The sequence below is a fragment of the Argiope bruennichi genome, chromosome 3 (genome assembly GCF_947563725.1).
Source record: "Argiope bruennichi chromosome 3, qqArgBrue1.1, whole genome shotgun sequence".
Classification (NCBI taxonomy): domain Eukaryota; kingdom Metazoa; phylum Arthropoda; class Arachnida; order Araneae; family Araneidae; genus Argiope; species Argiope bruennichi.
Window position 1 is genome coordinate 51,821,487 of NC_079153.1, and position 24,929 is coordinate 51,846,415.

At 29.0% G+C, this 24,929-nt stretch overlaps 1 protein-coding gene across 3 annotated transcripts in view; it reads left to right on the plus strand.

The window, feature by feature from the left end:
- Positions 1-20,495, plus strand: part of LOC129963100 (mediator of RNA polymerase II transcription subunit 15-like) — a 98,935-nt gene extending 78,440 nt beyond the window's left edge. For all 3 annotated transcript variants that reach the window (XM_056077160.1, XM_056077162.1, XM_056077163.1), the window contains 13 exons: positions 8,931-9,281; positions 9,362-9,498; positions 9,596-9,691; positions 9,907-9,980; positions 10,087-10,217; positions 12,400-12,531; positions 12,809-12,872; positions 13,383-13,437; positions 13,524-13,714; positions 18,847-19,010; positions 19,609-19,707; positions 19,854-19,951; positions 20,155-20,495. In XM_056077160.1, coding sequence (XP_055933135.1) covers positions 8,931-9,281; positions 9,362-9,498; positions 9,596-9,691; positions 9,907-9,980; positions 10,087-10,217; positions 12,400-12,531; positions 12,809-12,872; positions 13,383-13,437; positions 13,524-13,714; positions 18,847-19,010; positions 19,609-19,707; positions 19,854-19,951; positions 20,155-20,208 — 1,646 coding nt within the window. In that variant the 3' untranslated portion in view covers positions 20,209-20,495. The remainder of the gene's footprint in view (positions 1-8,930; positions 9,282-9,361; positions 9,499-9,595; positions 9,692-9,906; positions 9,981-10,086; positions 10,218-12,399; positions 12,532-12,808; positions 12,873-13,382; positions 13,438-13,523; positions 13,715-18,846; positions 19,011-19,608; positions 19,708-19,853; positions 19,952-20,154) is intronic.
- The last annotated feature ends 4,434 nt before the right edge of the window (positions 20,496-24,929 follow it).

Here is a 24,929-nt window from a genome sequence, read left to right on the forward strand (position 1 = left end):
TTAAAAATAAAGTTGTTTGGCAATAAAAACTGTTCAGTAAAGAATTTTCTTAAAAATAAAGTTGTTTGGCAATAAAAACTGTTTTTGGAAATGTATTATTTATATACATTTCCAAAATATTTTGCGAATTTTTAACTCTTGATATGCTAGCTTCTTTTTTCTGCTACTTAAATAACACAATTTTCTTGTATCTGAAGGGGGATTTATTCCGGTTCATATAAAAACTTGAGACTTATTTGCCAATATCTAAGATTATATAATTTCTACAAGATTCCGATTTGTCAGTATACACGAAAGTATTTTTTTTATTATAATTTAAACTGCTTTATTTTAATGAACCCTAATTATAACAAATGGAATTTGATAAATATCCTGTTTATTCCGGACCGGTTTGCGCTTTATTTAGCAATTTAAATATATTATTTTTGAATCAAAGTAACGTAGATAAATATTTTTTTTAGAAAACTTAACAAATATTATATGAAGTATGAATTTCAGTTATAATCAAAAGGGGAAAAGCAATAAATGTTTAAAATGTGTGATTAAAACATAAAAGTATTTCCATGTCTTTTATCATTAAAAAAAATTATAAATATTCGTCATGAAACTTTCATCAAAGAATTCCTTGCGCTCCAGAATTTCAACAAAACTTGAAGTATAACAAATACTAATACCGTGACGAAGGTTATTGCAATCCTATATCAAATCGGTAATTGATAAGTATGTGATATAAAAGTTCTATGTGAGGAAATATAAAAATACATTTAATATTATCGATATTTATATATATTTAATATTTATGGATGGAATGCTGACGAATACATTAATAAATTCGTTTTTAAAAACATATATTTTTAATTCAAATGAGAACATTAAAAATTGCATTAAGCAATATTTAAATCTCAAAGCTTCTCGGAAAAAGTACAAACTTTACCAAACGAATTTTGAAAACTATTAAATGCCGATTTTTTCATAAGTTAATTATAACTTTCTTTTTTTGAAAATAATACAATGTGTATTAAATATTACACGTAGCAACGAGGTTCAAATAAATAAAATAATTTAATATAACTAAAAATATATTTTTCCCCCTTATGAAAATGGCAAAACAAAAAAAAAATAATCTCTTCTGTATATGGGAACTTTTTTTTTTTTTTGTTAATAAGGAGTTAACTATTTTTACTGTATTAAACTCTTCTTATACTTTATGATATTTGTAAACACAACTTTAAGAAAATCAAATTTCTAATTTAGTTGGTGTTTTTCTAAAATTCAAACTATTTAAGAATTTTTCATTTTTTAAGAATTATTCACTTGATTATCGATACTGATTTTTGAAAGCGAATATAATTTCGGAAAGAGGCTTAACATCAACAGAGATTTCTAAAATAATGCAAGTAAATAACAAATGGCGTATCATTTTGTCTGTGACATTAGTTATTGAACTGGAGATGAATGATAAGTCGAAATTTCTTTGAAAAAGATCACGATGACTTGAAAGTAAATAATATCGTAATAATTGAAAATTGGTTTTTAGATATAAAAAAATCAATATGTAATACATCATTCACGATTAAATGTCTGAAATGTATTCGAAGACACGAGTTGCAATGTCAGTAACTCTCAAGATTTTTTGTTCGTGGAAAATGGTTAAACTTTTGGTTACAGTGACAAAGCATTTCGTTGCAGTGAGTATTAATAAAAAAAAAAGTGTTATAATTTTATATTTTGTTAACGAAAAAGATTTATGGTGGGTCGAATAGACTGATTTCAATTTTGGAATTCCAGAATTTACATTCTAATATAAATAGTGAATAACAGAAATGCTAGTGAAAATATTTAAAAATATTTGCCATATGTATAATTACTACGAAACTGCGATACTTCAAATATTTTCTACGTATAAATTTAATCACTTAATTTTGATCGTAATATTTAAATCTCTCTGTCATCTAGTGAATTTTTTTTCTAATGCTTTTTGTATGCAAGGCAAATATCGGGGGAGGAGGGATATATGCCTGTCACTAAAAAAGGGGAAATTCTGAAAGCGCTGACTTTTTACTTACTTCTGATTTCCTTTTACTGCGCATGTGTAGTAACTAGGTGTGTGTATGAGGACTATCTCTCTTACATATATATAAAATTAGAAATAAAAAAATATTATGTAAAAATTTTGTAGTATAAAATATTTCTTGTGCAGATAATTCCCCTTAATATCTGCGTATTTAACATTTACATCTCAAGATTTTTAAAAATAATTATTTAACTATAATTCTATTTTTTTTAACGAGAGTGAAAAATGCAAGGAAAGTAATTAAGAAAATTTACTTTGAAATTAACTTTTTAATTTGAAATTATTGATTGCTTTATTTAAAATTTACTTGTATCGTGTCAAAAAGATAATGAGTAATTTCGATTAAATAATTATTCAATTAAAAATAACATTAAAGGGCTCAAAAAATATATTCTGAATGTAGCGTTTGCTTCAGTATCCCGAGATTACCACTTTTCGACGATTCTACGTCGCCAAGGGGTGAGACGTGAAAATATGACCTGAATTCTGAAATTCTTCGTCATTGTTTGACCTTGATTTCCGTCGCATTAGATACTTTTTTTTTTTTTTTTTCTCCCATGTGTATGTAGCCTTGTCGTTTCTAAATGTACTGTTTTATTTTCTCAAATTTTCGTATTGATTACTTACATGGCTAGTTTAATTGCCAAAAAAAGCTTTCATATTTGTTAAGAAGAATATTTTTCATATAATGTCATTAAATGTAACCGAAATTATCTGCTTTTATTCATCTCAAAATATTATTTAAAAATTTCAATAACAACAAATATTTAAAAAAAAAGTTTAATTTAAAAATTTATTATTTTGTGAAAATGTAAGTTACCAAATTTTAAAAACAGAAATCTTCAATGTGTTCACCATAATTTAAATGTTCAGGATACTTTCAATAATTGTTCTAAAGTATTTTTTATTGTGGATTAATATCTTTTTCCAACAATATTGCGAGTTATCCGCAGGTTTTACGCCTCCTAAGTCCGCGTACAATACGAGTTAATTTTATTGTTAAATATAAACATGTCCTTTCCTTGCAAGGAGGATCTTCATTTTCAATAAATAAACGCATCCCAATGCATGCGCAAAACAGCGGGGGAGGGGGGGGTGGAATTCAAGAATGAACAGTAGAACAGCCATAGTGTTTAATAATTTAACATAGAATTAAAATATGCATGTAGAAATATTGATGATCGATGAAATTAGAGTATTGAATTTTTATACAGCTCTTTTTTTGTTAATTAGTTAGGCTGAATTTTTCTAATATACTGTTAGCTGCTTCAGAAAAAAAGAAGTGCTTAAAGAAAATAGCGAAAATGTTACATTTTTAATAGTTTTTATTTTAAAAATTTGTTTTCTTTTTATTATTTTTATTAGAATTTAATAAAATAATAATTTCTAAATAAAAGCTAATAAGATTTGGAATAATTTCTTTTAATAATAACCCAAATTAGCTTTTTATCACTGCTATCGCATTTTCGTTTGTATTTGAAAGCTTGCCAGCTGGAGTGAGTGAAATGTGCGTCTCAGGGGATTAATTTTTCTTCTGATTGAATATTCTCTTTTGTTGCTATTTAATGCTCTAAAATCACCGAGAAAAATCTTCAGATTATTCTAATGCAATGCCAATCCATGTTCACGAAACGTTGGACTATTTTCTGTTAGCTTCAGTTTTAACGAAATGTAATAAAGACGTCAAAATTGTATCTATATTAAGCTAAATAGTATAAAAGCATATCAGTATTATGTATCATTATGCTAAAAATAATGAATGTATAAAAATGAATCCAGATTCAGTCTTTGGATAAAAAAAAATATTTTTGTATGTTTCTATATCATACTGTTTAACAAATAGTATAATATCTGAATCTGAACAGTATGAATCTCTGTCTGTAGTTCTTGACAGAATCAGTGATCATTACATTAAGATTTCTAATTATTAATTTATTTGACTGGAAATATATGATTCTTGTTAAATTTTGGTGACTTGAATGAACCTGGGATTTGTGATCTAGATACAGTTAAAAAGCCTTTATTTTATCCTCGTTTATCTTGTCTAAAAATCTCGCTTCATCTTTTTAAAAGCTAAATTAAGAATTGAATTTCAAGTTAGTTAGTGAAATTTTATTACTATCGATTTTAATCTCTACTACAATGCTTTTTAAATGGAAAGCAATCGCGGTTGCCTGGCGTGTAGGTTTCGGCTTCGGAATCCCATTTCACCGAAGAATCGTCCTGTACGCGGGTTTGGTGCGTGTTAAATCCGTCGGGCTAAACATCCTCATGTTAATGTGATGCGTAAATTTGGAGAGGGGATGCCGGTTCAGGTGTAATCCTCGTCATCTACCCAAGGTTCAAAATTACGAGGTCCACTTCACAATAGCCCTAATGAGACTTTAACTAAACTTTAACGGAATTTCGTAACGTAACTGGGTTTGTGATTCTTTAACTGTGTGCTTTGAATCAAAAATAGTACTGCTAATTGTTTTAAACATTTTATTTAGAAGGATCTAAGTACGCAAATAATTATTCGCATTTAGCATATAATTATGTTCCTTGGATTTTTCCTGACTATTTTTATAGATAAGTTGTGTACCATTTGGTGGTCTGAAAGCTCTCGTCAATTAACTGACCGTCGTTTCACTGACCTATTAGGGATCGAGGTTTTAGAATATCATTATTTTTGAATTAACCACCATTGAATTATAATTTAATTTTTTTCTTACCATTTTCTGTGCAGTTTCCCCCACCATTGCACTGTTTGAAGGTTAAATTGTGTTTGTTCACCAATTAAAGATTCATATCATCCCAATTACTGGTTTCCATACCAAAAATGTTCAACAATCAGGAGGGAAACATTACTTTGAGAATCAATCCCAGATTTTCATGTCTGTCTCTTTTTAGCGCAAATCTTGTCTGCTAAAAGTATTCAAATAAGTAAATACTTTGTTGGAAATTTACGCAGCGAATATTGCAAAAAATCAAAAGCACTTGTTTATACAGCAATACACACATAAGTAGTAGAGTAAATGGTTAACTTAGAACTTAAAGGAAAGTTAGGAGAGCATCGGAAGGATTCTGCCTTGAAGAAGACATGTGACATAAAATGTTTAAAATCTGACGCATGCTCAGCTTACATAACAGTGGGGTAATGATAACATTCCCCCCTCAATGATTATTTCACAAATACATATTAAAAAAAATTATACTTTAATGAACAATATATTTTATATAGTTAATTATAACAGTAAATAATAAAAGCAAACATGAATCTATTAATTTGTAATGAAATTACCACTTACAGATATTGGTTTATTCAATTAAAGTACAACTATCCCATTCTTATCAACATTTAACTTTCAATGAAAACATCAGCAGGCATTTCATTAGAAAATAAATATTTTAAATCAAATAATGACGAATATTTACGTGTTTTGAACGCGAATGGCAAACAGGATTTTTCACACGTTTTAACGAGTATTGATTGTTAGTAAACGCAACATTTTTTAGTGAAGTAATCTCTTGATGACAAAGTTTTTACAGAAATCTTTGCAGGTGAATAATCTCTTTTGCAGCTTCAGACAGAGCTATATACGCAGTTTCGGTAGTTGACAACGCTACCGTTGTTTTCTTGATTCCTAAATAATAGTCTCTTTAGCATATTTGAAGGCATTTCCTGTGACTGATTTTTCTACCATTGACATCTGAACTCCAATCAGAATCAACATGCCCTGTCAGTATTTTTGCTGTTTTTGAATAACAATCCTTGGTTTTTAGTTCCTTTGATGTCTCAGGATTCTTTTAGCTGCATACCAATGAATTTTTCTTTGGTTATTTATTATTAAATCTGCTTAAAAAATTAACACCATGAGTAATGTCCGGTTTTGTGGTGACCGACAAATACATCAAACATCTTACTAAATTTCAGAATGAAATATTTTGTATTTCCGATTTTCCTTTTTTATTCTTAGGAGAAAAAAAAATTTGGTTAATTTGTTGCTTGTTTGGTTAAACTGTTTTCATCTTGATAAAATTCAATCCCTAAACAGAAATCCAAAATCTTTCATTTTGAAAACTCTTGCTAACTCATCACGGTTATTTTATAAACAGTCTTTCTGTTTGCTAATGTCAATAAATCATCAACATAGATAGCTTCAGCTGATAATATTTTCATGCGTTAAATACATTTATCAGAATTTAGTGATGTAAGTCCAAGAGATTTTAGTGTGAAACCCAATTTGTTATACCGCTGTCCTCTTGATTGTTTGAGACAATAAAATGCATCTTTTAGTAAACAAACTTGATCTTCTTTAGAGGAAACACGAAACTCTTCTGGCCGTTTCATGATGATTTCTTCATTCAAATCTCACTTTACGTATACCATAACAAAATCCAATTGATATCCAGTAAGTGTGTTTTCAACTGTTTCGTAAGCAGTTACAGTTCGTAGGGAATTTAAACTTGCTACCGGAGAAAAATTCTCATTAAAATAGCACAAAGTTTTTGGAAAAAAAAAAAAAAAATTACGATAATTTTTGCTTTTAATTTTTCAACAGTCTCATCTTTTTTCAACTTCATTTTTAAAACCCAATTTGTGCCAGTTACTTTCTTATTTGGTCTTGGCTCTAAAGTCTGTTGTTACGGTCATATAAAATTCCTCTAAAATTCGGACTATGAGTTCGCTATATAGTAGACATATGGTGTAACACAGTCAACAGGCATCAGTAACAAACAACGACGTTTATTAACACGAAGACGCAGACGAAAAAACACAACCGAGACGTATACAAGCATACTCAGAACAAACAGCAGCCCACAAGTAGTGATCGGTAGTAAACTACAACCACAGCACACAAAGCGGCCGTGCAGAACTCACGAAGAGGAGGGAATCTACGCTATTATCTACGGTCTCAAAAAATGCTTGCTATTTCTCCACAGTTAGCTGTAACTAACTGTCGACTCATTGCTATACGCCTGATTACTCCACACTTGGATCGATGTTGCTTCTACAATAAACTCTCAAGATTCGGCACACAGTTCTATTGACCTATCGCTTGAGCTCTACTCAACGCTTGTGCTTCACTAGACTGATCCAACTAATTCGCTGTTGATATGCTATACGACTCTATACCAAATACACGACTCATTTCGGCTTGGACTGCCGGCCTTTTATTTCCGGAGAAGAGCAAAGAAAGTTCTCGAACAATCAAGCATATCTCGGTTTCTATTGGTCCTATTGCCAAAATTCTTGGAGATTCCAGTATCATCCATTTTGTCGTCAAATCCGAGGGTTACTGATCCGGCATCCGACCAACATCCATGTGCGTTGATCGCAAAACGTTCTTTCCTACGATGGAACTAACCGCGCTGGGAAGCAACATTACAGATTCGTAACACTGGTTTTTGCTAGTAAAGAATCATGCTAGTTTTGAAGTAAAGAATCATATTCGTCGTTCTTCGCTTATTTCCAAACTTTATTATCAAGGTCTGTTAAAGCCTCCTCAACCTTAGGATTTAATTCAGAACAGTCCGAAATTAATGAAGTTTCTTCAATTTCTGATTGCATCTTTTATTGCTTTTTCGGTCGATCTATATTTCCGGATCTCAAAAGCTTTAGTCTTACAGGGGCATGGCATCGAATATCCTTTGGATCACCAGGTCTTTTCCCAGCGTTTCTGATTTCATTTTAGAATTCAGATGAAGATCTTATTCCTAGTTGGTCGAATGACGTACTATCTTCTATGCTTTCGGAACTTAATTGAAAATTTTTGATTTTTAGTATGAATCATAAATGCTACGTTATTCGATGGCATTTGGATTTCGAACTCATTAAATAAAACTAACATCATATCTTACTATTACTTTCGTATGTGCGATAGGCTTTGGATTCAGTAGAATATCCTCTGAAAATGTGCTTATTTGACCTTAGTCGAATTTTTCTTTTTTATGCTTATTCAAAAAGTATGCTTTTTGTCCGAAGATTTTAAAGTATGACACACTTGGCTTGATTCCAAAAAGAAAGATTCCATACTGAGTTTTATTTTCTACTATGCTTTTAGAAAGAGAACAGTTGCGGGTGTGAATAGCTCAATTTATTGCTCCTGCCCAAAGGTAAAAAAGTAATTTAGATTGAATGAAAAGACAACTTGCAGTTTACAAAATTGTACGTTTCAATCGTTCAGCTGTGGCGTTTTGTTTCATGTTAGAAAGCAGATTCTTCTCTTTTTATTCCTTGTTCTAAAAGAAAAGTCTAATCCGTTATCAATTCGGAGTGTTTTTATTTCCATTCCAGGTTTATTTTCAACTACGGCTTTATAGTTTATGAAGGCTTTCTTTACTTGATCTTTGGTTTTTCAATGAATTTATTCCGACTTATCTTGATTTGTCATCGTTGAAAGTGACAAAATAGTATGAACCTGCAAGAGATAATCGTATAGGTCCACAGGCGTCGGAATATTTAAGTTGTAAAAGTTCTTTGCTTTTAAATTTAGACTTTAGTTATAAAAATTTCTTACTGTAGGTATGCTTAATATTTATGTAAAATTGTTTTACTAGTCAAAAGTTTAATGTTCCTGGCAAAATATTCGATATGTAAAGAGTTTGACTATAATGGCTAATCGAATATTGTCCTCGCTGTCAAACCACCGTTAAAAATTGCGATCTTCTAGATATTGAGTGAATTTTAAGCGAGCTGTTAGCCTAATCATTTCTGCTTAGAAAAAGTTTGCAGGAAATTCAATACTACGATACCAATATAGATACTATTTAAAAATGCATTTCTTTGCAAAACATAATTATTTCACATAAAGAAATTAGTCAGTAATAACCAAAAAGCTTTGTTTGTTTATTTTTCCTCCTTTCTCTTTAGATTCTAAGAAAGCAATGACTGGAGCAGTTCCATCGGCTAACATGGGTCAAACTGGTGGTGTGAATGTTGGAGGTCAAGTGTCTGATCCAATGAGTGCCCTCAAAAGTATGGCTGGTCAAGGCAGTGGTGGAACTGTTACAATTCAGTCTCAACCAGGCCAGACACAAATGACGGCTTCGCTTTTGGGATCTGGAGGCACCATAAGTCAGATGGCCACTCCCCCACAATCTCAGCCACAAATACAAGTTCAGTCTTTGGGCCCAGGAATTGCACCAGGATCTGGTCCTAATGTAGTGACTTCGTCTATTAATCCTCAAGGCATGAGTCCGATGGTCATGCAACAAACACGATGTGAGTTTTGTTATTTTATACTCTGAAATCTCCTTCTCTCTGAAATTGTAAATTGCATAAATAAATGTTTCTTTAATTAGTTCTAGGACCTGGGGGTGTTTTAGCTTCCCAGCAAGTTCAACAAAGACCGCAAATGCTGGCACCAAATGTACAGATCTTGCAAAAATTTAGACAGCAAGTGCAAGGGCCACCTCCTAATGTCACTAGCACTCAAATTGTAAGCATGCAGTGATCTTGCTTCACTAAGCATGTTATTATTTTTATGTTCTTTCTGCTTGTCCTCAGTTTTAACTTTTTGATTTATGCATTTTCAGCCAATGCAAGGAAATTACAATGAAAATATGTTTCTGCAGCAGCAACAAAGTCCACTCTCTACACAGTTTCAAGGACATAGTCCAGCACCTTCAACTGTAAGTGGTATATGCTTTTTATTGAAAATTCTGCATTTGTGCTGATCTGATCCAAATTCTTATTTTCTTCTGGTTATTCTTTCTCTTATTGATCTTTAAAGCCCCATCCTTTTATTACATACCATAATTTTTAAATTTAAAATACATGTTTTAATTTTCTATTGAAAACATTTATAAATTTTATACATGAAACTTATTGTGCATTTCATTCTTAGATTCCAAATCAAGGACCAAGTAGCAATCAACCTGCTGTACCATCTCCTGCTAGTCTTCCTACTCAAAATATGGGGTAACCATTAATTATTTATTTGCTAATAATTTATAATAAATAAATCAAACAATTAAATTCAGTCATGTCACTATTTATTAAATTATAAACTTTTTTTCTTTTTTAGTTCACAGATGGCTCCATCCCCTGCTGTTTATAGTCAAAGCCCTAATCCTCAAATTACACCTTCACCTGCAGGAAGTTATTCTGTCAGAACTCCTGGTGCACCATCCCCTGGCAGTGCTTTGAACACACCTAGTAATTTTCTTTCTGCCATCTATTAGTGCTAAATTAGATGTTAATTTCAATTTTATTTTTAAAGCTTTTAAGAATATTTAGAAGGGTGATATTGTATGAAAGATGACAGATTTGATTTCTCAAATTTTCAACTTCTATGTATCGATGAAAATTGGATATATCAAAGATATTCGTAGTTAAATATGATTTTATGGTTTGCACTATAAAATATCAATTTCAAACACCAAACTTTATTTCATATTTGGCAAACTAACTTGTCTTAATATTATTTTAATAAAGAAATTTATTGTAACAGTTTACTACTTAATTATATTTGCAACTGAAAACAGTTAATATAAAAATTTTGATACCATCTTGTGGTATAGTGATTAGAGGAACAATAAAAGTATTAATGCCCAAGATTCTAGTCTTAAGGATTACCATGGCGAGAAAATGTTAAATGCATTTAAATCCCTTTTTGAAGTTTAGAAAAAAAAATACTATTCCACAATTAACATTTACACTTGCAAACACTGATTATGACTGGGGCAAAAAGTTTATATAATACCTTGGATGTTGCTTATCACCACTATATTTCTGTATCTTCCATCCACTAAAAGCATTACATTAGCCAATAACTTTTGCAATAATAATAATGTAAACTAGTTGCCCCAGAATTTTTCCTCTCTACCCAGCATCTGCTACAGACAAGAACTACTTTGGACTAAAACAAATTCAAGAGAATTGTTAAGCCTTGCTATATAATCTACATCATTAGAAGGTTTTTCCCATAATTGTATTCCCTTTAGGTTTGAGTTCCTGTTCATGTTAGCACTGACAAAGGACGAGTCCACATCATGAATGAATTAAGAATCTCATTCTTAAATGATAAACAACATATTCATTGATAAATAATTTGGTTCTAAATGATAAATAAGATATCCAATTTCCCCTTTTTTTCTGGATAGGAATTTTATATCCTAAATGAAAAGAAGACATTTGTTATAGCCACTTTGTTTAATTGTAATATTATATGTTTGCTGATTGAACATAAAGTGATGGCACTCTAGCTCCCCTTGTCCAAATGGAAAGTTTAATCTATTATGAAAGCCAGAAAAGTAATGTTGATTTTTTTTCACTAAAGTAGAACTTTTATTCATCATCTAACCAGAACATAGCTTAATAATTGATACTTAATAATGACCAATAACATTTTTTAAGTCTTAAACGGTCCATTAAAAACAAGAATAGTGATAAACCTTGAAAAAGGATAATATTGCTCTTACATAATGGCAAGTCGTTTATGACCAAGAAGATCTTGAAAAATTAAATGGATGGAAAGTCCTCCATACATACAGATCCTATATTTCTTCATGCGACATCCATATCTTTGAATCTAAGAACATTTTAGAGAGAGGTCAGTCATTCATCTATAAAAAGTAGGTGTTGAACAATGTCGGAAACTAAATTCTTTAGCATCTCAGGAGGCTGCTTTCACTCTCAACGCCTTACACTGAAGCAATCCACTCTGCTTGTAAGTGTAGATAGGAAATGTTCAAGATTAGAGCATCATTGCCAGTGTTGTGTTCAATGCTGGATTTTGACACTATGAAACAATGGTGTAAAAAGACCTGGGAAAGGGACAAAGGTGTATGGGTGACAAGATTCGTAGGGTATTGCGAGACTAAAACAGAAAAAAAATCATGAAAAGCCAAAAATTAAAATTAAAATCGTACTCCAGACAGAATTTACTTTGGTTAAGTCATGATGGTGTTTGGGGTGATGGTAAAAAATCATAATTTTTCTCAGGTATCACTTATCTTTTCTATTCTACAGCTATGAGGTCACAAATGCAAATGCTTTGAGGTTCTGTCTCACTATCCAAGACTGTTCATTTGGCCTTGCACTGCAATATACGTCAAGTTAATTTTGAGCCCCTTTTTATCTTGGGTCCCAATGCACAAAGTGATGCATTTAGCCTCTGTCCAATATACTGCTACTAGTCATGTTACAGTAATTAAAATATGCTCTTCTTCTTTTCACTTGGAAATACTTTATATAAAGCTGCTTTTATTTGTAGTTTTTGTTATTTTAATCATATATTTACAAGAACAAACCATTATGCATCAAGTTGTTTAAACATTTTTATTTTCTGTTTCTTCCTTTTGTGAAGTATTTTACTAAATCTCCTTTCTTTTTTAAGTTCCAGCTGGTGCTGCACCAAGTCCTATCAACCGAACACCACAAGAAGATTGTTACCTTGAAAAACGAAAGCAACTTTCTAAATACATTGAGCCTTTGAAAAAAATGATTTCTAGGATAGATAAGGATGAAAGTATGTTACTAAATTTTAAAACAATCTACATAAAATACCATAATCATTTTGTGTTCAAAATATATGAATATAAATTATTTTATATATTAACATTATCATTTGTTCTTTTACAGCATGCTTAGAATTCTTTAATACCATAATGTAACTAAATTAAGATATTATGTTGTACAAATGAAATACAAGTTCTCTTAGGTTTTAAGTAGATAGATAAGCATATTATGTATAATGGATAAAAAATCTGAATAATTTAAATAATAAAAATAATAAACTTTTCTAGATAAGAAGAAAGATTTGCAAAGGATGAAAAATCTGCTTGATTTGTTAACTGATCCTAATCGAAGGTATGCATATATATATATATATATATATATTTTTTGTATGACTGTGTTATTTTTATTTATAGCATATTCTATGGGGTTTTTTTTATATTCATTTAACTCATATGTAAGATTATTATACTATGTGGCCTTTGTTACTCTATATTGTTATTAATCATTTCTCTGATTAGACAATTCTTTTATATTTGAGGAAATCTTGCCTAATAATTAATTTTATAAAAGTGATTTATTTATTAATGGATAACTATGATTCTAATTGACCATGTAATGTTGATCAGAAAGACCATGTGTGGAATTCTATTGTTTTCATTGTCTTTTGGCTCAGTTGATTATTTGTTTTCTAAAGTTCAACATTTTAATGTGTGACATTAAGTATTCATATATATAAATTTTACCATTACTAAATTGAGATAATAATTTACTGTTATTTAATTTTACTGTTATTAATATTTACTGTTGAAATATTTTTGCTTATTCAGTAATAATATTTAATATTATTTTTATCTTCATTAGATGTCCAATGGATGTGTTGCTGAAATGTGAACATGTTTTGGAAAAGATGAACCCTGTAAGTATGATTACCAATATATTTTCCTCTAACATTTCTTTTTGGCTTTTTGCAAGCAATCTAATTTAAATTTTCTTTTCTATCAGTCTTTCTTGCAGATGGAAGGAACTTTACCAGCTGCACAACCAACTGCATTTCCTCCAAAAACTCAAGAACAAAATATATGTCAGCCATTAATTGATGCTCTTACAAATATCAGCAAATCTCCTATGTTTAACCATATTCTTTCTAAAACTTTTGGTCCTCCTATAACTGCTTTATTTGGACCTAGTGTCAGGTAATGTATTCAAAAAATTATTTAATTAGTTAGGCATTAGCATATTTACATGTATAATTAATATTTATTTATATACACACACAAATGTAATAGCTTATATTTAGAGATTTGACTTTGTACATTAAACCAATTACTTCTCTTCTGTTCAACAGATTTTGTTCAGTTATTATTATTTTTTTTAATATAAGAATTTTATTCATTTTGGGTATTTCTATGAATTTTGAATAATGTACTTTTGTTTTGAATGTAGGTTTTCTTCATTTTTGCCCAGATTTTTAAAACAATATATTGGGGGGGGGGGGCTTCAACCTCTTAACATCTAATGCATCGATTTACCATTTTCTAAAATATAAACTAAACATTTCTTAATGAATATTATTTATAGGAGTCTTTTGCTTAAAGTGTTTTCAATTTCTGAAATGATGATTTATGATACTTTTAATAATGTAGAATGGACATGTTTTGGTATTTTTACTGTACTTTCTTCCCCATATGCATTTCCATGTATCTAATATTTATAATTTTTTTAAAAAAATATAGTGTTCATTCAACCTTATGATATAGTATAAATCAGCTTGTTGATGTGTGCTTTCATTACATATATTATTGCCTTATAAAGGTTTGAACTGAAATCTTCACTGTTAATTCTAGAAATAAAGAGAAAAAACAATTGGCAGTTTTGCAGAATTCTGCAAAAGTTACGAGTAAAGTTTTTTTTTTTTTCTCACGTTATATATTTTTATTCAAGAAATTGCTAAGAATAAAAAATTTATTGCTGCTGTATAATATTAATGATAAACAATTGACTTCAATATAATAATGACAGCCGATATTTCTGGAGACAAACAAACAAACATTTATTGCATTATAAAATATCACATCGACACAGACTACGAACACAAAAAGAAAATCTGAATCTTCGTCTAAGCATGATCCATGCATCTAAGTATCCTAGTATATAAGTACGAGTGCTTCCGCTCTTATATATATAAAGAAAAACATTTTCATAAATAATTGGAAGCATCATTTCACTTCATTTGATAATAATGATTCGAACGAGGTTCGAATCATCAGCATGCATTTGGATGGAAAGAAACGAGCATCCTATTTTTGCTAACAAATAAAAGTATCTAGGAAGTATTGTGATATAAAATAAGTAAAAAGAAAGAAAGTTTGATTTAAAATGGTTTGATCTATTAACAATCTATCCTTAAATTAATAAATTTCAGCATAAGATCCCTCAGTTTCTCAAAACACATCCAAGCAGTATTCATCAAAATGAATTATTTATCATATAGTTGACAAACAATTGAGAAATTATAAATTTAATTTTAATGGTAATATTCTGCTACAGTTCTTCCAAGTGGATGCAAAGATTTTCCTCTTTGTTATTGAAAGTCTTCTCTCTGACAGGATTTGAAATGATACATCATTTTAAAAGTTGTTTGCTTTTGATAGTTAAAAAATTGCTTATTGAGGTGTAAATATTGAAGATTAATTTTTTGGAAACTATTTATTATATCAATTTTTACAATAATTTTTATTAGATACTAACCGCCTTTGGCGACCTGCTGGTTTGCCAATCTTAATGCTCGTTAAAATTTTAATAATTAAATATTTTATGGAATATCCTATTTTAATAGCTTCTTCATCAAAATATTTTAAAGCTTCAAATTTTGATAGTCATGTAATTCATTCATAATATTATAAAGGCCTTCAGCCATAACGTAATATGTATCTCTCTAAAATTTCCTATTAGCTCCCGTAGAATTTATGATTTAAATTAAAGTGGAAATTGCAATTAATACAAGAACATTTTTTACTGAAACGAAGCATTTTTTTATTATGAGTACTGAAAACAGAGTCGCTGAGTATTTAAACGTTATGGGCACTAAAGAATATCTTTCTTAATTTATGTAATATCTCAAGAAGTTTTCTACAAAATTTTCTCAGATTCATCATAAACAGATCAATTAATTAACAATGTTTAGTTTTAAATGCATCAAACTCTAAGAAAATAAACAGAGTCATTTGAAATAATCGATTGAAAACATGTTAAGCCTTCAAAACCAAGTCTGTATCCATTGAAAATAGAGTTGTCAACAATCAGAACACAATGCGCATGTGTGAATTTTTTTACACCATTTGGGGTAACGCTACGCAGATTAGAAATTTTTAATTTCCTTTATTTTGTTTTATTTTAATTCTAAAGTACTTCAGAATGAATCTGAAAGATCGATTAATTAACAATGTTTAATTTTAAATGCATCAAACACTAAGTAAATAAAGAGAATCGTTTTAAATAATCGGTCGAAAATATCTTAAGCCTATCCTCTTTAGTGTGGAAAAAAAAACTGAAGCCTAGCTCATTTGGCGATGCAGAAATGAAAAGATTTTTTGGCAGGAAAGTTAGTTTTTAATTAATAATTAAAATTCTAATTAAAAATTTAAAAAAGGGACCCCAGGTGCACATTCCTGACCTCTAAGGTACGCATGTGCCAAATTTGGTAGCTGTAGGTCGAACGATCTGGCCTGTAGAGCACCAACACACACACATATTGAGTTTATAAGTATAGATAGACTAAATTATCCTTATATTCATTGAATATACCCATGTAATTCTGAATGCAATGATTTAATATAAATATAACAGTATTTTTATAAATAAGGTAACCCTGGAATAGAACTGTTATGAACTATTCATCTAATGTTCAGTTATACACTTATATGCACAACCAGATCAGCAAAAAGATACTGTTCTTTAAAAGCATTTTATTTTCTAATTTGGGATATATAATGAAAATTTCTACCATTTCCAAGTAATTATCACAATGTTTTGTAGTGATCACTTTTATTTTGGTGTGTCTGTGTGTTTGTTCTATTTTTGAAAAGATGAATCACACATTAACTTTAGTGCAATTGCATTACATTTAAGTACTGACGTAAAAGAATTCACTGTCCCATGCTTTATACAAGTATTGTGAAATACTACTATCTAATAGATGAAAAGTAGATTCATCGCAGCTAATAACTGCCGATAATTTTTTTTCTATTTAATTCAGAATGCTTGGAGTGAAATTTTAATGCAAAATATAATCTTTGCATTATTAAGATTTTATAAAGCTCATTAAAGATATATCATGAACTGTCAGTTTTGGAATAGACAGTTCTCTTACTTTTTATATATAGATATCCTGGATTTTATCGGAATCTTCATTGATTTGGTGGTGAAAGTTTACTATCATATTCTAAGGTTAGCATCTTTTTGAATACTTGAGTTCTACTACAAATATATCATTTGCTTTTGAGGTGATAGTATAACATGAATTTCACATGCAACACTCAAGAATATCATTTGTTAGATCTTGAGGATAACTACTGCAAAATAAAAATTTTGAAAGCATTTGTGTAACATGCTTTTAACACCCGTGAAAAAGCATTTTGCATATTTTTTAATGTAATCAACATTTTTTTAATGTGCTGTATATATCATCTTACAGTATTATGATTTTAAATGAAAAATTATGAATTAATTGTATTGCATCACCAATTCTGTTATGAAAATATCTTTTATTTTTCAATGATATTTTTTTAAACCATTTTTCTTTTGATCTTTAATAATATATATAAATCATTATTTTTTTCCAGATAGACTTTTATTCGATTTGTTTATATTCAGATCTGCTCCATGTTTTTCCAGTCTTCTCTCAGTTGAACTTCTGTTGTCTATATTTTGTCATCGTACTCACACAGTCCTATTTTCATTTTTGTTTATCTTTATTTATGCTGCTTCATAACATTCATTTTATACTAGAATTCTTGATTTTTATCTTTGAATAATTTTATGTTGTATTATTATTTACTCTCTAAACAAGATTAGTTGCCTATGCAGATCAGCTGTGACTAAATCAATTACAAAATTTAAGCACAAACTATTCAAAGTGTGTATTTAACAATTCTGAACTAAGGCAATTAAAATCTTTTTGCGGAGGGTACTTTTAGAGTAGTGTTGCAGAAAACATTAACAAAATGTTAAAAAAAAGTTTGTGTATTTCATAAAAATAGGTAAAAATGAATCATTATATTTATCAATATGTACCCTGTTACAAATTTGTACCATTTGACGTGTGTGAAGATGATAGCTGTGATAACACATATGTTTTTTTATAAGTGTGATGCGTTCTTTTAGATCTGCTAAGTCTACAATTGCTTTATCACTAATTTAAAAAAAAAATTGACATTGATTGTACCTTGTTGCTTATATTGATTGAGAAGGGGTTTTTTTCTTTGCATAAAGAGTAAACGTGATTTCTTTTTACAGTTATAGCAAAAGGTGTCTTCTGTAAAGCACTTTTGATGCTATTTTTTTTTTAATTGTAGAATTATTTAGCATATTCTTTGAATAATATTTTCCACCATGTATGCCTTTCACTTGGAAATTTAATGCAAATGATGGTGCATATTTTTTGAATTAAAATAATTTACTGTAAAAAGTTATAAGTTCAAATGTGCCAAGAAATATGCATATATACCTCAATTGCAATAATATGTACTTAAGCTATATAATAGTACAAATAAATTAAGTCCCAAGATTCCTATTTATTCTGTTGCATGGGTAACTCTAATGCGAGTCTTCCTAGGCAGTTATTTACCTTTTATTGCCTAGGATGGTAAAGAATTAAACTTTCTGAGAATTTTGTCTTTTCTCGAAAACCAAACCTTAAGACCTTGCATTTCTCAAACAATCATTTCGTGCAAAAAATGGTACCAAATCAAAGTCGTTGTAATAATATGTAAAAAATTTTAATGCCTATCTAATTGGCAATACTTTTTTTTTTATTTTTCTTTTTCCATATTCTTATAAATTTGCTAGATATTGTAGCTGCGTCTTAATTCGATTTCATATTTCTGGAAGTTGACTTCATAATCAGTATTGAGCTATTTACAATAATTCCTGAAAGCAATCTATCTTTGAATCATTTTATATAAAATTTAGAATTCTGAATTTTATTTATACCATATTTTATTAACTAGGAATATTTTCAAAATGTAAATAAGATGTTTTTGGCTGATTATTAAGTTTTTACTAATTTTTGATTAATGAAAATTCTTTTTATTTCTAATTATTTTAGACATACAACTCCTACACCTAAGAAAAGGAAGTTTGAAGAAGATTCTAATGAAATATCAGATACTCTTCAAGGTGAAATAGCTCGACTTGATCAAAAATTCAAAGTTCAATTGGATCCTGTTCAACACCTTGGATCTAAGACTGTCAATCTCATTTGTCAGCTAGGTAAGTTAAATTTTTAAGTTGAAATAATTTATTTGTATGTTCATTTTGTTCCACTTCTATTGCATACTAAGAAAAAGCCAAAAATTGAAAAGTTTTCAGTGTAGAAAAATTTAGATTATCTGAGAAATGTGTTATATTTATGTAAATCTACAATATTATTATTATTATTTTACATTATTTATAGCTAACTTTTTGAGACAACTTATATTAGGTGTAATTAAAAATTAATTTAGCATAAAACAGATTATACTGCAAATAATATGTTTAAAAAGTTCTTGATTTTATTATTCCTTTTTGTTAAATTTGGAGAATAAGAAGACGGTTTAATACTTTAATATGCGTTTTGAGGAATACCTTGAAAATAAGATATTGATACCTTAGGATTCGCTTTTTAAATATGACATGGGTGTAAAAATTAATACCTTTCTTGACCAGTCTTGACTTGATTTTTCCCCCAGTTTGTGTGCAGTTATTTGAAATAATAGCTTCAATAATAAGAAAAAAAATAGGTTTTTTTTTTGTTGTTGTTGTTTTTTTTTTGTGCGATTCCTAATATTATTGTTTTTATAAATATTTTTTTTACTCTTATTTTATTTAGATGATAAAAACCTTCCATGTGTACCATCTATTAACATAACAGTTCCTGAAAATTATCCAGAAAAACCACCGCAGTGCTACACAACTAAAGATGAATATGGTATATATTCTCGCCAGTAATTTTACTTTATATTAACTAGTCTATTATTAATGTTTTATTTTATAGTAAAAGAAAATTATTTTCTTTACCCTTATTCTGAATCCTTTCCACTTTTATCTAAAACATAATAAATAAACTTTTTTCAGAATCTACATCAATTCTTCAAAATATACAACAAGTACTTTCTACACGTTTAAGCACCATGCCTCAGAAATATTCCATCACTTCACTTTTGGATACATGGGTAAGTGTGATATTTAGCTGTGGAATCTGCTGCTACGTAATATCTTGGCATAATAATATGACTGAATTTGAAACTTTTTATTATGAACAAAGTCATGCTAAATTTAGCATAATTTTAAACTATAAAATTAATTTGTTGTATTCTCACTTTTTTGCATATTAAGCTATGATTTTTGTTGTTACATTGATTATTCTGTGTTACAGGAAATGAGTGTTCGTCAAGCTTGCGCTTCCAAACCTGTTGCCGTTGAAAATTGAAACATAAATACCGTTCAGCCTTTTTTTTTTTTTTTTTTTTTGTATAAAGAAATATTCCTATAAAAAAGCATTACATTATTTTTTTTTGTTTGTTTGTTTTGAAGTGTTTGTCAGCAATCAATATATCTGCTTAACAGAACTGGAAAAAAGTATGAAATTTAAAATATATATATTTCTTTTCTGGTGAGCATTGATTCAATCTCAGGAACAATCATTTATTATTATTTTTGGTATGCATCCTTGTGAGAGAAATGTACATAAAAATCTATTCTGTACCATATCTGTATGAATAAAATGTTACTTTGTGATATAAATTGTATTGTATACTTTTTTTATTATATAAAAAAAAGAATTGCAATTTTTTTATTTACTGAATTTAATTTTTAGATTTTTCTTCCAGTGGTGATTGAGTGTTAAAAAAAATACAGAATAGAATTTAATGTTGGAAATAGCTTTAAGCTACTTCATCATGAAATTTATCATTATTTAGATCTGCAAGTAAATAGGAAGTTCCTAAAACAATACTTTTGGTAGAAGAAAGATTTTTATTTTAATTATTTTCTACTTTTCATATTTAATTCATAATTCAGTGTTTTAATATCATGGAAATAATAAATTCTGTTTTTTTCCCTCAAATTAACTATAGGTAATGCCATACTTATGAAGTCAAAATTTAATCTGATTAATTTGTTATTTAAACTATTAAAATAATGAATTCAAATTAAGAATACACGAGTGTGCAAAATTTCAAAACTCATCAAGATTGTGAATGAAAAATCAGTTACAAAATGTCTTCCTTGCAAACATGAAAGAAGTAATTTTTAAAAGCATGTAGAAATATGGAAAAAATCATGCTTTATTTTTAAAATGTATTGATCTACTTATATTATTATAAACTAACTGCCTGTAGCAACCAGCTAGTACACTATGATTATTGGTTGCCTCTAATTGAAATTATATCTATTCAAGAAAAATTCATATACATATTTCAATCAACAAACGTTTTTTATACATTAGAATGACAGATATTAAAGCCTTATTATTTAATTTGTTTTTTCATTGTTACATGAACTTTTATAATAGAGATTAATCTCATGACATTATAGAGCTACTAAAAATTTAATTACCTGGTTCATCTATTTTCTAACTTCACTTACTGTAACATTATTTCTTCATTTATTCTATAAATAGCACAGATATTAAACAAAATCTGTCATCTTGCCAAGAATAAGAGAAAATCGATTGATTCGATATTTGACGAAACAGTGAAAACATTCAAGATAATTTTTTAAATTTTCAAATGCTATGAAACAGCAATTTTGTGCTATCAATTGTGTGTGTTATTGTGAAAAAACTCCAAAACATTTAGTTTAATTTTTAATTAAAATATCAAAAAAATTGCTCCTAGATGCACATTTCCACCTTATTAAGTATATATGTATCAAATTTGGTTACTCTAAGTTCAAACAGTGCCAGTTAGATACTTAGATACAAACGTCCTCCTTTATTAGCAGCAAAGATTAGATCTGCAAGTTTTTATGACACGTTTTATTTAGTCATCAAAATTTTTCACATAAAAGAGAATAACTTAAGTATTTCTAAATGTGATTGAATCGATTTTATTTTGCTTATTTTAAAATTTCGCAATTGAGTTGAATTGAATAATTCTAAAAGGGTAAAAACTAATATGCATAATATTTTTTTTTTTTTTTGAAAGAGTATAGATCTAAATTATGGCAATTTACCAATAAAGAAATGTGCAACATCTGTTGTTTTTTCATGTGAATCCCAGCCTTTATATTTATATTTAAAATTATTTTTTCACATTGAAGAATATTTTAAAAAGAATTAATATAAAATATGTTGTTTGTAAAGATGATTTGCTTAAGAAGAGATATGCTTAAAATATATTAATATCTAATACAGAGAAGCAAACAGAAACTGTGCAAAACTTGTGATTGAACTTCTTTAATAAATTAATTATTCAAAGCCTGTACTTGTGTACTCATATTGTTTTAAAGGAACTAGAGCTTGTAAGCTTATTATGAAATTATATTTCGAAAACATTTGTATAGGTAAGGAATTGCAGAATTTGTTAAGATTATATGGAGACCTAAAGAAATAATTATATCATGAATAGAAAAATAGCTCGTCCAGGATTTGAATCTTATTAGTGTATAATTTTTTCATCACAAATTTAAATTCATATATTGTTTTAAAACTGAGAAAATCAAACTGAATTTGTTTAATTTAGTCAATCAATCAAAAAGTTTCTGCTTAGAGACAAAAACTCTTATCATTTCTTTTCATTTTCTTATTCTACAATTTTTTTAGTTTGAACTTTCAAGTTTAATAAAGAAATTTCATGGTTTCATAGCTTTAAACAAAAATGAAATCTATGTTTTTATGTGAATTACCTTTATTGTTTTGTTTTTTTCAATTAATAATTTTCAACTTTAAATTTAGTTTTATAACTTGGTTTGGTTATTTTAAACTTGAAATTTGGAGGGAATTTCGAAGAGTTGAAATTGTCATCTCTCTGGAAAAATTTGTTCTATTATTAAAGCAGTATCATTAAAAGCATTTTTAAAAAATTTAATGTGTTGTAAAATTTATTTTTGTGCAATAATATTTTCGGTAGCTATCACGAAAAAACAAAATTCAGCTTAATTTAAAATAAATAATTTTGTAAATCTAGCTCCAAAGTGTACATTCCCTTCTTCTACTGTGTATATGTGCTAAATTTTGTAGCTATAAATCAAATGGTCCAGCTTGTAAAATACCAACACATAAACTGACACACACATAAATATTGATCTTAATTATTAGTAGAGGTGAGTATTTATTTATTTCTCTGAAAATAGAAGCAATAACTATAATTAATACTTTGTGAATTAGCCAAGTTTGATTTTGATAAAATCTTTATTTGATTTTATTGATTTCACTTCATATATTGTCCAGCATCATCAATTTAATCAAGGTAAGTTTAATTCTTGACGTATCTAGCGTTCAGTATTCCAGCTTAAACATAATTTTCATTTGTAATATTGTTTGTTCATATTTGTAACATTGTTTCATAATTTCATTCATGTAAAAAGAAAAATTCCAGTATCTTGGTGGTATATTTAATGTGAGATTATGCCACTTATTTATTTTATATTATTCCTTATCGTTCAGTCGTACAATTCTTATTCCCTGAAACCATAGAAATAGTTAACTATTGCAAATAATTATTTTTTATGCACAAATTAGATATTATAATTAAATACTTAATTACCTTGATATAAATATGAAATTAGTGTCTGTAATTTTAAAACAAATTGGAAAATTTGTTGGTATGGTCATCCACCTCCTTACCCCCATCCCCCGATTAAAAATTTCCACCTCAGCCTCTGCATCATCCGTATTAATTAGAAACAGAAAAATCGGTACGATGCATAAAATTGAAAATATTCCTGACTATTTAATTTTTTATATTTTCTTTGAAATTTATTCAGGTATCAAACATTCATCGGATAAGCCTTCCGTATGAATAATATTGAATAAAAGATTTAGTATTTTATTGAAAGATTTTCTTAAAGTTCTTAGACCTTTCACAGTTGCATGGGCTGATAATAGTTTCTCTTCTGCTTCCTCTTTATCGCCATTGTCTTCATGCTGTATGGCGTTGTTCGATTCATCAGTGAATGTAGAATTGTTCCTTTGTAATTTTTCCAATTTGCATTAAGGTTAAGCCAGATCTTTGGAAAGATTCGACCATCTATGAATCGGGGGGGGGGGGCATTCTCTTGATTGGAGGCCGAGATTGCCTGGTGGTAAGCTGTCGCCTTCGGAACAGAAGGGTTTCAGATTCTAGACCAGATTCTACCGAACATCCGCCGTGTAAGCAGCTGTGGTGCGCGCTAAATCCGTCCGGACCAAACGTCCTCCCGCTGGTGTTGGTGTGGAAGTTTGGAGAGGGGGTGCTAGCTCAGGTGTTGTCCCCGTCATCTGGCCGCGGCTGAAAAGTACGAAGTCCGTCCTAAAATAGCCCTAGTGCTGCTTTAAAACGGGACGTTAATATAACGAACCAAACCAGACAATTTCTTGATTGGTCCTAATGAAACCTTAATACCGAATCACCTGGACATCACTAGAATCGGTGGATTTTTTATGTCTTTAGATAGGGAAACTCATTCCTCGTTATTTATTATCAGTACAAATGATTGATCGTTACATTCGTGATACTACAAGGGGTAATTACAATACTTTCTTTTTTAAAATTCTGGAATTTATTTCCTTACCGCGAAATGAGTAGATGCAAACTATTTATTTAGAGTTTCCTTCAAAAAAATTACCCTACTCAACTAAGCTTGTTTTTCAACCTTCATACAAAGAATCTAATAAGGATCCCCTTTGCTACATTTTAAAGTGCTCTTTGAGGAAAATTTTCCAACTGAAGAAAAAATCGTGTGTGGTGAGATTTGAAAGGTTGATGAGATTTGAAAATACCGGAATTCTATATTTTGATGGGTGATTTGATCAGTGGCGTAGTGACTGCTGGGTTTTGATGTTAGGAAAAAATTCATTCTATATTGATAGAAGATAAGAAAGATACTCTTTTTTCTATTTGTCTCATAATTCAAGAGAAATCAATATCCAAATATAATGAATAATGAGGCCATTTTATACCACTGAAGTATTTGGCCTTAATCGATTCTAAATTTTCATCTTCCTCTCTC